Source organism: Protomyctophum bolini (genome assembly GCF_963924005.1).
Source record: "Protomyctophum bolini genome assembly, chromosome: 6".
Classification (NCBI taxonomy): Eukaryota; Metazoa; Chordata; class Actinopteri; order Myctophiformes; family Myctophidae; genus Protomyctophum; species Protomyctophum bolini.
In genome coordinates, this window is record NC_137867.1 from 40,854,420 (window position 1) to 40,869,179 (window position 14,760).

At 44.8% G+C, this 14,760-nt stretch overlaps 2 protein-coding genes across 2 annotated transcripts in view; both read left to right on the top strand.

The window, feature by feature from the left end:
- The window catches only part of cacna1ba (calcium channel, voltage-dependent, N type, alpha 1B subunit, a), a gene marked incomplete at both ends in the record, with an annotated part of 151,419 nt that extends 144,445 nt beyond the window's left edge, over nucleotides 1-6,974 (top strand). The window contains 4 exons of the mRNA XM_080765801.1: nucleotides 507-542; nucleotides 1,821-2,145; nucleotides 4,771-5,009; nucleotides 6,363-6,974. Of these exons, the coding sequence (XP_080621927.1) occupies nucleotides 507-542; nucleotides 1,821-2,145; nucleotides 4,771-5,009; nucleotides 6,363-6,974 (1,212 nt within the window). The remainder of the gene's footprint in view (nucleotides 1-506; nucleotides 543-1,820; nucleotides 2,146-4,770; nucleotides 5,010-6,362) is intronic.
- Nucleotides 6,975-13,272: 6,298 nt separating this feature from the next.
- The window catches only part of LOC308317012 (uncharacterized protein), a gene marked incomplete at its 3' end in the record, with an annotated part of 52,568 nt that continues 51,080 nt past the window's right edge, over nucleotides 13,273-14,760 (top strand). The window contains exon 1 of the mRNA XM_080765802.1: nucleotides 13,273-13,443. Within this exon, the coding sequence (XP_080621928.1) occupies nucleotides 13,329-13,443 (115 nt within the window). The 5' untranslated portion in view covers nucleotides 13,273-13,328. The remainder of the gene's footprint in view (nucleotides 13,444-14,760) is intronic.

Here is a 14,760-nt window from a genome sequence, read left to right on the forward strand (position 1 = left end):
ATTCCGTCTTATTGCCAGGTGGTGAAATGTGTTGTTCAGACGTACAAGGAGTCTGTATTATGAACCACTAGATCACCGATAAAGCGCTGAAGCTGCCGTGTATAGACTAGCTTGCGGGCTTTCTTGAACTTTCACTGAGTATACCGGTGAATGTACAAGCCATTGAAGCCAAGCACGGCTCCGATTTCACCATCTGTAGCTCGTCCTGTGTGTGCTTATTAATTAGTCTGCCTGTCTCTCATGACACTTTTCTTCCTTGTTCTTTGTCCAATTCCCTTCCTCTCTTTTCTATCCTCCCCGCCTTTATTTGTTACCTTATTTTTCTTCCATCCTTTTTCTTTCTTTCTTTCTTTCTTTCTTTCTTTCTTTCTTTCTTTCTTTCTTTCTTTCTCCCTTTCTTCCTCTCTCTCTCTCGAACCTCACCCAACCCCCCCCCCCCTCCTCCGCTCCTCGGTGTCTCCTTAATTCCACCATGTGACCTGTCCTGTGATTGCGCCATGTGACAGTGCCACTCGCGTTATTCCCCGGGGATGCAGCTGCCTGTATGTACCCCCCCCCACACACACACACACACACACACACACACACACACACACACATACACCTCTTTCTCTCTCTCTCTCTCTCTCTCTCTCTCTCTCCCCTCCCCTCTACTATGACAATATATGGCATTAATAATCATATGTTTACACTGATACATAATTATTATGTTCATGGTTTCTGACAACTGTAATTATAACACCCAGTCGTCTGGCGCACAAAATTACAAAGAGCATTACATACATGGGAAACGAAACGAGATGACAAGCTGTCATTTGTCACACCGAGTGTGGCGTTTTGATATAGGAGTCAGGACACCTGTGTTTTTATTATTCCGTAGGTGATGAAAGACATGTTTGCCTGGTGTGCGTATAGTCTGAACAGGTGTTTCTGCTGCTTCAGTGTTAATGTATACAGTAGTGTGTGTTGGCTCACAACAGGACTGTTAAGTCCCCTTTGTTGTACTCATAGCTAAAGCTGTCATTAAGAAAGAGCTGCTGGATTTATTTAAACACTCTCAAACTATACATTACTTACAATTACATACTTAGAGATATAGGCTGTTTTAGTACATTATACAACCCTTTTTCCATAGAGATAAATGAAGGGATTCTTCTATTGAAAAAAGGAAGTTAACAAGAAGAAAACTTGAGTTTACACTTTCCTTTCAATACCATGTTATGCCAGAAGATCATACTGAAAAATGCTATTGTACAAAACTTATGTTTTTACCCAGTACCAGACAGTGTTGATTTCATCATGAATGCCACCGTTTATTACACTATTTATTCATAATGTATAAATGATATATAAGGGGTCAGGACAACGAGGCCTTTTCGTGGAGGGGTCGGAATGAAATTTGGACTTTTCGTCTGTGGTACTACTATGGCAATTTTTTTTGTCAACTACCTTTTTTTCACTGGCGAAAACTAAATGGAAATTAATGCAAACTAAGCTATGATGACTAAATACATTGACAATTTTGTCACCAATTAAACACTAGACTAAAATGTTAGTCATTTTACACTTGCATGCTGAAAATAGCCCGATCTACAAGCTCACAACGCATCGCGAGCTTCTAGACTGGGCTATTTCCCGCGAGGGTGAAATCAGTCATTATACGATGCCCATCAAGGACCCACCAAAATACATTTTAGTCGACTAAATCAACTCAAAATTGCAACACTGCCCAGTACCCAGCATGACTATACATTAACCACCACCAGGTGGGGACATTGTCTCACAGTCTCACTGCTCTCCACCCTCCAACACACACACAGCCTGTCCCCGACGAAGTCAGCAGCCCCATGAAGCGCTCGGCCTCCACCGTGGCCCCACAGCGCACCCAGGAGGTCAACCCGAGGGACTGCAGCAGCGCTGCTGCTGCTGCCCTGGAGAAACAAGCCGCCGCCGACGGCAGCAGCCATGAGGACAACAATGGCAGAGCTCCTCCTCCTCACCACCATCACCACCACCACCGCTGCCAGCACCACCGCAGGGACAAGGACCGGGAACGAGACCGAGACAGAGACCGAGACAGAGACAAGAAGCAGAGGTCCCTGGACAGATCCTCCCAGGGAGTACAGCCTCCCAACAACGCCTCTGGTTAGACCACACACACGCGCACACCAAAAGACACAATTAGCACTGTACACACCGTACGCATCTATACCAGTGGTTCTCAAAGTGGGGTGCGGGGTCCCCCAGGGGTCCTTGAGGGAGTTCCAGGGAGTCCTCCCAGCTAAATGATAGTTTGGAACCAAATGGACCCCTTATGGGTCTGTAACTCTGAGAGTGTACAAATGGAACCAAATGGAATTTAAAAACTAAAGCCATTTGTACACTCTCAGAGTTAAATTAACATTGATTTTACAATATAAATTGGGGGTCTCGGAGATATAAATGCCATTAAATGGGGGTCCATAGACTAATGCATGTCAAACTGGGGGGGTCCTTGAAATTAAACAGATTAAGAATCACTGCTAGAGTCGTGAAAATCTTTTCTTTTGGGGGTCTCTTCAAACAGGCGTCTGCGGGCTAATTTTGGGGGTCCTTGACATAAAACAGTTTGGGAATCTATACCACCATAGGTTGCCACACATGTCAGGAAAGCCACATTTGTGGTTTTCATTTCATTTTAGTCCAGTGGTTTTTCTTACATTTACAGTTAAAATTGTATATCTATTTGTATTTTTTCTTGTGGACCACCATTTGAGAACATTTTGTGCCAGCCTGCCATGCAGGGACCCCCACAAGTAAAGAGTTTTTAAAAGCTAGCCGTAAGATAAAATAGGGCTTAAGGCTCATTCATAGTCTGGATTTTCGGTGGTGAGGTGACCACCGCTCCGGTGGTGAGGTGACCACCGCTCCGGTGGTGAGCTGACCACCGCTCCGGTGGTGAGGTGACCACCACTCCGGTGGTGAGCTGACCACCGCTCCGGTGGTGAGGTGACCACTGCTCCGGTGGTGAGCTGACCACCGCTCCGGTGGTGAGCTGACCACCGCTCCGTGGTGAGGTGACCACCACTCCGGTGGTGAGCTGACCACCGTTCCGGTGGTGAGGTGACCACCGCTCCGGTGGTGAGCTGACCACCGCTGTATTAACGTTGAGCGGTTGTGAGTAAAAACAGAGAGAAGGGCTGGGGCGGTGGCGGTGGTTTGCTATCCCCCCACCCCCCTGCCCTGGGTGATGTCCCCGGTCTCCACTTTTGAAAAACCCGGTGTTCCCTTCAAATCCAGCAGACTGTGTTAATAACTAACTAAATCTTAACAAACAAGCCCTTCATTCCATTATGAATCCGTTCTAACTTCCTCCCCGTGTGCTTGTCTGAGAATGGAAGTGTTGGTTTAGTATACAGGGAGAGCAAGGGGCTCTTATGTAAGAGCATGTTATAGCCTTGGCAGCAGACTGCTATGGCCTGCCCTACACACGCCAGCCCCGCTCCTCCTCCTCCTCCTCATCTGTGATAGAGATCAGCATGCAGAGCTCAGCGGAGGGGCAGGCAGGCAGCAGGGAAGGCCCGGCCCTCCGCCGTCATGATGGCACAGCACTCTTACAGCTGCTCTTTATTGCTCAGATAAAAGGGAGCAGACAGACACCGCCGCACACCCAAAGACTCGCTAATTTATGGGCGCCCTCTCAGCAGGGCAAAAGGCTGAGTGGAGTAAAAAAAACACAAAGAAAAACAATATCGACAGAGGAGAGGGGAGAAAGGGCTTTGGTCTGTCTGTCTGTCTCTCTCTCTCTCTCTCTCTCTCTGGTTAAACTGCAGAGGAATCTTCCTCTTGTTTCTGACAGTGTGAAGAGAAGAGGGTGGCTGCAAATGGACCATAACGGGTCCATTTGTAATTTGTACTCTCTCAGAGTTAAACTAACATTAATTTTACAATATAAATTGTGAGGTCCCAGAGATAGAAATACCGTTAAATGGGGGTCCGTAGACTAATAAATGCATGTCAAACTGGGGGTCCTTCAAATTGAACGGGTTGAGAATGTCTGCTAGAGCCATAACGATCTTCTCTTATTGGGGTCCCTGGCTTATATATTTTTCAAATGGGGGGTCCACCATCCGCGGGCTAATTAGTGTCAATTTGGGGGTCCTTGATGTGAAAAGGTTTGGGAACCACTGGCGTAAAGTAGTCTTCCTCAGCATGGTCACGACGTTCCTGAGCGGGATCGCAAATCACGCACTTCGGCGTAAGCCTCGCTCAGTTTGATCACGCTGAGGAAGGCGACGTTATCGCTACATCACAGGTTTACGGGTGGAGAGAAGTGGGTGAAATTTGTTTCATTTCAAAAGATAGGCAAATACCAAAGCTGTCTCCACACAGTAGATACACAGAGCATTTTCCAGCCAGTATGTAAATGAGGTTAGACATACAGACGGTGCATACGGTCAGGCAAAGCCTTGCACCGTGCAAGCCGAAGCACGTCCATGGCTTGCGTCTAATCACTGTGCATGTGCATCAAAGGGTGGATGTTGAATACTAGTAGTATAATACTACGTTATCTAAAGAAGCAGGGATGTTTGGAATGTTAATCTATCTCGCATGCACGCACACGCCCACGCACACACACACACACACACACACACACACGCACGCACGCACGCACGCACACACACACACACAAACACACCGTGTAAATGACATTTCTGTGGAGTTATTTTGTTGCTTTGGTATTGCTGGATGCTGATATAATATAACTGAGACTTGTTTTGTCTTGTCAAGGCGTGATGATAGGAGATCCGGCAGGGAACGACCTCACTGCGACCTCCAGGGACGGCAGGGCCCTCGTGGACCGCGGCCGCTCCCACGAGAGGAAGCATCACCACTCGTCGGCGGACAAGCAGCGGTACTACTCCTGCGACCGCTACTGCAGCCGGGAACACTGCCACGCCTCCAAGTCCGCCACCGCCAGCTGTGCCACCTCCCCCAACGAGGTGCAGGACACCAGCTTCAACAAGCAGGTGGGAACGCATAGGCATAGACGGAGAAGGGTAGACATTATGGTAGTGTAGCGTCAGGCATACATAGTCCATTATACTGTAGTAGCACTGAATGTAACGTCAGGCATACATAGTACATTATACTGTAGTAGCACTGAATGGCAGTGTAACGTCAGGCATACATAGTATATACTGTAGTAGCACTGAATGTAACGTCAGGCATACATAGTACATTATACTGTAGTAGCACTGAATGTAACGTCAGGCATACATAGTACATTATACTGTAGTAGCACTGAATGTAACGTCAGGCATACATAGTACATTATACTGTAGTAGCACTGAATGGCAGTGTAACGTCAGGCATACATACTGTAGTACATTATACTGTAGTATAGCACTGAATGCGGGCAAGGCAATTGGCCCTTCGCTAAGCCCCACCCAATCCACTCTGCCACGGCAAGCTGTCCTTCTCACCCATTGAGATGCATGTTAAATAAATAATCGGTCATTTCAGTAGCAAGAGGGTCTGCAGTAGGATATGCACTGGACAACATTATGTGCATGAAATTATTTCAATAAGCTATAAACTATTTCAATAAACTAAACATGTTAGAGGGAGAAACATATGTTAGAGGGTATCCACCAATCAACTTTAATGACATGAAATACGTTTTCATGTAAAGCACGGTAAGACTATGGTGATTAGTATATTATTGTTGCCATCACCTGGGTGGGTCAGACGTGTAACTTTCCAGATGCTAAGCTGTGTATGTGTTCAACAACACAGCCATGCAAAATAACCTTGACAGCTATATGTGGTGACGAAAACGTACCATCCTTAGCACCGGTTGTTAACTGTGTAGAAAGCGAGAGATGAGGCGCTTGATGTCTGGATGTTGACCTATCTGACCTATGACCTATGCTATGACCTATCTGCATGCTCTTACTGCTGAACGTTATCTTCTCCTGTTGGCTGCGGTGCCGTGCAACCTCTCATGGCCTTCCACTTCTTTTCCCACTTTCTCTTTCCTCACCATTTCGGCTCCATCGTGTCTGTCTGTCTTTTTTCCTTCTTTTCTTCTGTGTCTTGTGTCCTCTCTGCCATCTTCATTTTGTGATCTGTCACCTCACATCACATCACATTATGGTGTCTTTTCTTTCCTGTCCTGTCCTTCTTTTTCCTGACCTGTCCTTTCCTGTCCGTCCTTTTCCTGTCCTTTCCTGTCTTCTACTGTCCTGTCGGTCCCTTTCCTTTCCTCTCCTATCTGGCTGCCCTGTCCCTGTCTCGTATTCCTCCTTTCTTCTCCTCTCGTTATGCATTTTTCCCTCATCGTTCTATCGTTTCAAATTGCTTGTCCAATTTTCATCCAGGGCAGTGGTTGGGTTAAAGGCAGCAGCCCGGTGACGTTGAGCTCCGGTTCTAGCACGCCTAGTCGTGGACGCAGGCAGCTCCCCCAGACCCCCCTCACCCCCCGGCCCGGGGTGGCCTACAAGACTGCCAACTCCTCCCCCGTGCACTTTGTGTCGGGCCAGGCCAGCCTGGCCAGCAGCCTGAGTCCCGGCAGGCTGAGCCGCGGCCTGTCGGAGCACAACGCCCTCCGGCGGCACAGCGGCGCCTCCCACCACCTCCCCTGCCCCGTCACTCGCATCAGCTCCGAGCCCTTCCTGGGCCACGGCGGCTACGGTGGCGGCTACGACGCCCCGGGGAGCAGCCCCTACGGCGGCAGCCCCCACGGGAGCCTCCGGGACCAGTTGGACGTCTTCCAGGACGCGGCCTCGCTGTCGCCCTGCAGTCCCCGCACTGCGGGGCGCTCCCCTCACAGGACTGTACTGTCTCACACGGGGGCCCTGTCTCCACAGCATCACCTGGTGGTGCCCAACGGATATCACTTCTCCTTTGTGGGCGGCGGCAGCCCGGGCTCTGGCGCCAGGGTGCCCAGGTATTACCAGGAGGAGGCGGAGGACGACGACGAATGGTGCTAGCATGGCTTTGAAACCGACCGTTTTTTAACAATGCATTTTTGAGGAACTGTGATGAGTTTTATCATCTTCTTTGAAGGCTTTCGTTTACATTGTCGCCGTATGTTTGTAATGATGTGTTTTAGTCCTAAATCAGAGAGGTGAAGGATGAAGGATATTTGAAGGAAAGAAGGGGGAAGTGTAAAGGGAAGGGGGGTTATTTGAATGGTAGAAAATGTGAATATTTGATGGAAAGAAATTTTAAGGGGAGCATATTTCAGTGCTGTAACTTTTGAATATAAAAAAGGACATTTTGAAGGGGTTAAATATTTAAAGCGTAGAATAATTGAATTTGATAAATAAACAAAAGAGATACGTATACTATTGTGAATTCATGAGACACTGTAAATTGGGTTTGGGAATTCCAACGGAACAGAGTCTTACTGTAGCCCAACGATGTGACGCGAGACATAGTTCAGTAGTCGAGTCATGGCCGGTTATAGACTTGTGAGGATGAAGATATTCAATAGCAAACTAGGTGGGGAAAAAAACTCTGTAGACATGATTGACACTGACTGCACAAACAGCTCTGTTCTGCTTTACTGTAGGACATCATTCCATGACGTTGTTGCCTGATCCTTTATGACGTTCCCTTTCTGTCAGTTGACCAGATGGACTGCGGGAACGTCTTGATTGTCGTCACTTTGTTTCTGTTTACCAATTCTGGCAAAATGTCACGACTACAGTAGTTGAGAGGAGTGAAGCATAGTGGAGAAAAGCGATTGACTGACTGACTGACTGACTGACTGACTGACTGACTGACTGACTGACTGACTGATTGACTGACTGACATGTTTTATATGAAGTTGACTCGTAGATGTTACCTTTTCATTGTGTGCATTTTTTTTGTACGACAAAAGAAATTCTACGTGTGTATTTATGTATGTGAATCGCTTACGGTTTGCCATCGTTTCAGGTCTACAAGGTTTCTTACAGACTGCTTCTTGGAGATGTTTTAAGACAAAGTGCCTATCCTATCCTTTTAGATAAACTGTAGACAAAACACAAAAAAGGGTGCGAGGTCAGCTGTTTTTTTTTTTTTTTACGCATCATCAATCAATCAACACTTGAGTAGTACGTGGAGTTGTATGGAACGCCTTATCAATCGAAATTGACAAAAACGTCCCCAACTGTTCAATCAGAGGAACAAAAAAAACACCTGTTGGCCAGGGCCCGCTGAGCAGCTGTGAGGACATGTGGTTCCCAAACTTTTTCATGGCAAGGACCCCCAAATTGACACTCATTAGCCCCGCGACCCCCCCCCATTTGAAAATACATGCCAGGGACCCCCATATGAGAAGATTTGTACGGCTCTAGCGGTGATTCTCAACCCGTTTAGAGAAAACATTATAGGCTACACGGTAGCAGTTCAATTTCTTGCATGGCTGGGTTTTGTTTTCGATAAGTGTGTGTGGGGGTCGGGGGAACGGACGAGACAAATATTGTTGAGCAAAAAAATCATAATTTATGAGAGCATTTAACAACTACACAAACTGCATTATTAATATTATAACAACAACCCTGCTACATAAACGCCAATTACACAACAACGCGCATGTTGTAGATGGTAGACCTGGTCGATAAACCTGCTATGATGATATTGTTTTCTTTTTGCCACTGCAGAGTACGCAGGCCTCGTTCCTATAGGCTGGGCTCCCGTGTTCCCTTCCAATTCACCTCGGCAGGAATCTGGATCTTTTTGTGATGATAGTCACAGAGTAGCAGCAACCGTTCCATTTATAAGCCCCCGACGGGTGTGTGTGTGTGAGTCCGGCAGGGCCCCTGGCTGGCTGGCTGGCTGGCACACGTGTAGCATTTGTGCATGTATGCATACTGTGTGTGCGCATGCCTGTGTGCGCGCATGTGTTGTGTGTGTGTGTGGTGTACTGTATGTGCATGTACACAATTCAGGTGTGTAACGTTAAAAATGAAGGGGCCAGGACTGACAGGCCCCCTCCCTCAAAGATGCCTTGACTTTTCAGAAATGGGGGGGGGGGGGGGGGGGGGGGGAGATGTAACAAGCTCAGTGCGTGTCGCTGGGCTATTTTCCGCAATTTATTTTAACGCAATACCGCCGTACACAAAGTATAAAATAGGGCTGAATTGTGGTTAAATACTGTAAATATTGGGGGTCCAGTGTGACATTTTGTCTCGGGGGGCCCTCAAAGCATGCATGATGTGATTAGTCCAGACTCCAGGGTAAAACCCTGCCCCCGATGCCTACTGTATATGTTGACTGATCTGACACACTGTGTAAGGTGACTGTTTGTACTTTAACACTGTTCGTGTTTTGCGGCGGCCGATTGACAAAGGACCGCTGAAGTGAACCCCTTTGTTGTTTCAGTGGTCCTTGGTGGGGGGGGGGGTCTCAGGAGATAGAGCGGCCATCTTGGAATCGGAAGGTTCCCCAGTTTGTGTGTCCTTGAGCAAGATACGTGACCCCTTAAACTGCTTCCGATGATGAGAAGGTTGTTGTTGCCTTGCATGATTGCCTGTGTTGTTGCAGATGTGTGAATGGGTGACTGTAACACACGCTGTGAAGTGCTTTTGGAGAAAGGCGCGATGTAAATGCAGTTAATGCACCGTTTATTTACCGTTTATTTTTTTACCCTCGTCAACTCCCACCTCCTCCTCCTCCTGTATTCGTGGGAGGGGACAGGGGTCTGGTGTAACTGTTGTCTCACACACGCATGCACGCACGCACGCACACACACACACACACACACACACACACACACACACACACACACACACACACACGCTCTCTACAGGGGGTCAAGAAACAGGGTTCCAGTTACGATAAAAGCAAGTGGGGGCTATATGCAACAACAAGACAACACTTTGACAAAGTCATCTCTCCGTCCATTCTGTAGCTGTATACATGCGGGTCTCTTTAGATTTATGCTTCAGCATGATCGTGACCAAAATGTTTTGTATGAAACGCTATGGAAAAGAATAACGCATACAAAAAGATATTTTAAAAATGCATAAAGGCACAATGTGTAAACAAGAAATCAATAGAATATTTATGAATACAGCAACTTTATAATATTTGCATGCATAACATTTACCCACTTCGACAATGTCAAAATGGTGGTCGTGGGGGTGGTGGGTGCTGTGGGGTGGGGTGGGGTGGGGGGTTCACCGTTCACATATCCAGTTAGGTTGCCACAAAAGGGTTGCGTTCATAAATCTTTGAATAAATTGCCCCAAGTGATAGGCCTACCCAGTAAAATCATCAGTGTCTGTCAGCTTATCCATATGTAACTCCTACGATAGTGCGAATGTAACCAAATGGTCCATTTGGTTACATACAGTATGTTGTTTTTTTTGTTTTTTTTTAATAAGACTTAAATATGTCGATATTCCAGCAGCAGTAATTGCTATTTAAGTGCTTGTTCAGTAACATTGCTTTAAATAAACAGGAAACATATTTTCACTTCAGACAGGATAGCACTTTCATCCAATCCGGAGAGAGAAGAGAACTCACACACAGGATTTCAGGATTAATGAGTGAAAGAAAAGCAGACAAAATTGGAACTGGAACAGAATACGATAAAATTGAAGCTGACGTTTGTGGGGTTCTCTCCCCGATTGGATCAATTTGGTCTTCTGTTCATTAAGGAGTTGGAGAGGTGGGAAGACGCATGTTACTGATAGCAATGATTAGCTATTACTATTGTTTTGTTTTGTTTTGTTTACATAATCTACACTTTAAATGAACACTGGAGATTTTACTGTACACCTCTATTTGTCATTTTAACCTGAGGCCGAGTCTACAAATGCCTTCTAAATCAACGGTTCTTCCCGAGATTAAAAAAAAAGTTCAAAGATAGCAGATGTACAAGCTAGCAGCGCGGCACAAAGTGACTTGCTGTGAGCTTTAGTATTTTTGCAATTTCTTTCACAAGCCAACTAAAAAACTAAAATGACACACATGCTTTCCAGGTTTTATTAAGATAGGAAAACATTCCTTGCATTCCCCCCCACAGATACTGTCATCAATTTCCCGCTGACATTGCGTGTCACGGGGTGGGTCAACAATGTCATCTACAGCTCTCTTCATCTCCTATGTCAAAGGAAAACCTATCCATGTCTAATTCTGCACCATTTGAGCCACCAAACAATTTTGACTTGAGTGATGCAACCTTCTTTTTATGCATTGCATACCAACAGGCAGTGTAGGACTGTCTGTTTTACTTTTTTCTTTCTGAGAGACAGGAAAAAATAAAATAAACATTTGCATGTTCCAACAATGTATGTGCATGTAGCAATCTTAGTACTTTTTTGATACCATGTTATTTGATTTTTAACGATATTTGATATAAACTGTGGGGTTTGTTGAAAAGACAAATTTATACCAAAAAGAAAAGAATACTTAATGAATTAAACAGTATTGATCATTGTGGATTGTTCCACCCATGCAGCTGAGAGCTGGAACATTTATTTATTTTATTGTATTTATTTATTTTTGAGCCTTGGGATTCAGTGACTTAATTGTTTGTTTCCTGAGTTATGTTTATTGGCCAGACTTTGAATTCTGCAGTTCTTTCTATACATTTAACATTTTGTATGAAGCAAAAAAAGTTCCTTGAAATAAAAAAATAATATATATAAAGAAATTAACCGTTGTATGCAGTATGTCCCCTTTTATGCATTATTAGGACACTATACATTGATTGATTTAATTCTTTATTAAGTTTGCAAATAGTAGCCTACACTGGTATAATAACGATGGCGCTAATATCTAGGATAAGGCAAACAAACATGAGGGCTTGTTTGTTTCCATTGTGCATGGTTCCGTATTCAATTCATCGAGACATGTTCTGTCTGTTCTGATGAACTGAAAATAGTGGACCCTGTTGTAAGTGTGTGATCTTATAGTGTCGTCCACAGTGACACAGTGCTTTTGTATACCCATTCTGCATACTGTTAATAAAATGTTCAATCAATCAAGCAATAACAGTAAAGACAAATTGTGGACAGGTGCTCTTTTATGGCGGTTTACAGCCACCCATTTGAAATAATATATGTTTGTGAGAGTGTCGAGCGGCCAAGGCAACAAATGAATATAGACCAGTCCAGGGGACCTTCAATAAGGCTTTATTTCTCAATCACTTTGACATGTCATATGCATAACAACCTGTCATATCTGAGGTTACAGACAACTGACTGCTTTTTATAGGGCAGTCCATTACCTGGTTAGCCCATACCATTCCCCATGGGTAACCATAACCATATTCCACATTCTTAGAATCACACAATGCCATTTTATATAAACTTACTCCCTGTATATGCACCCTCAATACCCATTTACAATTAGTAGTTAGCATAGAATATATACACAACACATACAGGATTACATTCATTGTAGTCCATCCCCATCCCCCCCTGCTATCCATTTCCCACTTGGTCCCTCCCGGAACTATAAGAGGGGTGCCTATACCCGGAGGGAACTCATTTGCCCGAACACCACCCTGAGAGGAGGATGAGAGTAAACAGAGGTAAGTTTACAACAGAGATTTACATTCCTTCTTTACAAGTTTTCTCATTATACTGGTCAATTAGAAAGTCTGCTGTCCTATTTATTCCTAAACTAATGTGCCTTATATCTGCTCATTTGTAGGTGTATGAGGAGATCCACCACTTCAGAGAATCACCGACAACTCAGTGTCCCCCCTTAACTTCAATAAATGCATTTGTTACAATTTGTGTCCTTATTTACATTATACATTATACATAGAATTGTGTTAGCATCTGCATTAGGTATAGTGACGGCGTCCGCCGTCACAATGTTTTTATTTTATCTCTGCCTGAGACCCCAAACTACACTGTGAAATCCTCAATGTTATTTTAACTCGGTGTTCAAATGGAACCAAATGGACCGGTAAGGGTCCATTTGGTTCCATTTTTTGTACACTCTCAGTTACACTTCATACACCCATAAGGGTCCATTTTGGTTAGCTTATTGGAACCTTAGAGTATACTCTAAGATTGGAACCCCCTCAAGGACCCCTGAGGGACCCCTTTTTGCAGGGAACGTGGGCGTGTACAATATAGCCTACTCTACGTCAAGCCTACTGTTATTGGTCAGAAAAGCGACTGGGAGGAGCCCAACATCCTCCAGGTGGAATTGACGTCCCAAATCAGCGTTCATTTAGAAGAAGAGTTTGTGAATGAATGGGAATATCACAGTTCTTACCGCGAATCTCATATCCAATGATGTAACTCAGCTAGGAGACAATTTAATTATAATGTTCTCAATAATAATACACTTGTCGTGAAGTTTTACGGAGGAATTAACAGTCAGCAGCAACAATGCTACCAGTCAAGGACATGCAGTTAATTGTGGCTTATTTCTACATGATTGGAGCGGCAGTGTTCTCTAATAACGTCCTCGTCCACGAAAGCACGCCTTATTTTCAGCATAAAGGTAAGAAAATTACGAAAAGAATATGCCATGTGCTTTTGGTTAAATTAAATGTGTATTGGCATATGAATGTGAGATTGGTCGTTACGTTACTCGTGTTTTACCGTTCGACATTTTTATCCAAGAGGGGGAAAATGGCATAATTGCTTGATATATGGCTACTGTTTGTGAGGCCACTCAGGCCAGTGTATACATTACTGTGCAATACTGTTAGCCTATTTCGCACTTTTTTGTAACCTTTTCTCCATTCTTGAGTTGAGAGAGAGTCAAGACTAGTCTTGACGACTTCCCTGACAGTACTGTTTTGTGATAACTAGTCTGCAGGGATGCCACTGTGTGCTGTGCTGTACTGTCACATTGTAGTACCGTGTCGTTCCACTGAGAGCCGCTGTTGCAGTGTTAACTACTACTCCTTATTTCAATGCATGGGTTTTCTTTAATTTATATACCGGTATATATATTTTTTATATCTAGTAGGTGCTTTTCTGAATAGTTTTATTCTAAAATATATTATAAATGCCCTCCATTTTGTAAGTCCTTTTAATGGCCATAAAACCCTTAGAAAACCTAAACAGACTGTATCCCTTACTTTGAAGATATATGGCCTTATACTGATTGATAAATTATCTTTTTTTTAGTATCATTTTTGAAATATTTCTTCAATTACTGCTCAAACACCTGACTTGATCAAGTAGCTTGCTGACTGCTATATTTAGCCATGCATGTACAGTAGCTGATATGATGGACACTGACAAAAACTAGACAAGATTAATAAAAAGAAGAAAAAGTCTCCCTCACTCTTTCTTTAGCCTACTCCAAGTGCTTTCCCATGCCCTGTCACCACCTCCCCATCCCTAAATGACATAGCACAAAACTCCTGTCCATATGTGGAGGAAACTATTCTCATAATGCTCTTTTTACAGTGCTTGTGTTGGGTCTCCTGGGCCACGTTCCTTTTAGCTGTGGCTAAGTAGGGTTCCCTTTGGGGAGGGGGGGAGGGGGGAGGGGGGGGGGGTGGAGAAGCAGGCACGATGCCAGCTGGAGAGAACCCACTGTAGTGTCCAGTGTCCAACATTCTCTTCACTCCTCCAACCCAGAAGAGACATGCATGCACTGCAGGCAGAGCAGGGACGTGCACACACAGACATCAAATGGGGGTTTCAGCCCCTGCCCCCCTTTTTATACCCGTCTGTAAAACAACTGCCCTCTCCAGACCACGGATGCAGCATTTACTACATGGTGAAAGAAATGCAAAATGCCACTCCTTTCGGCCTCCATGCCATATTGCCAGAAAGGCAGCATTTAGGAGAATCAGCCTTT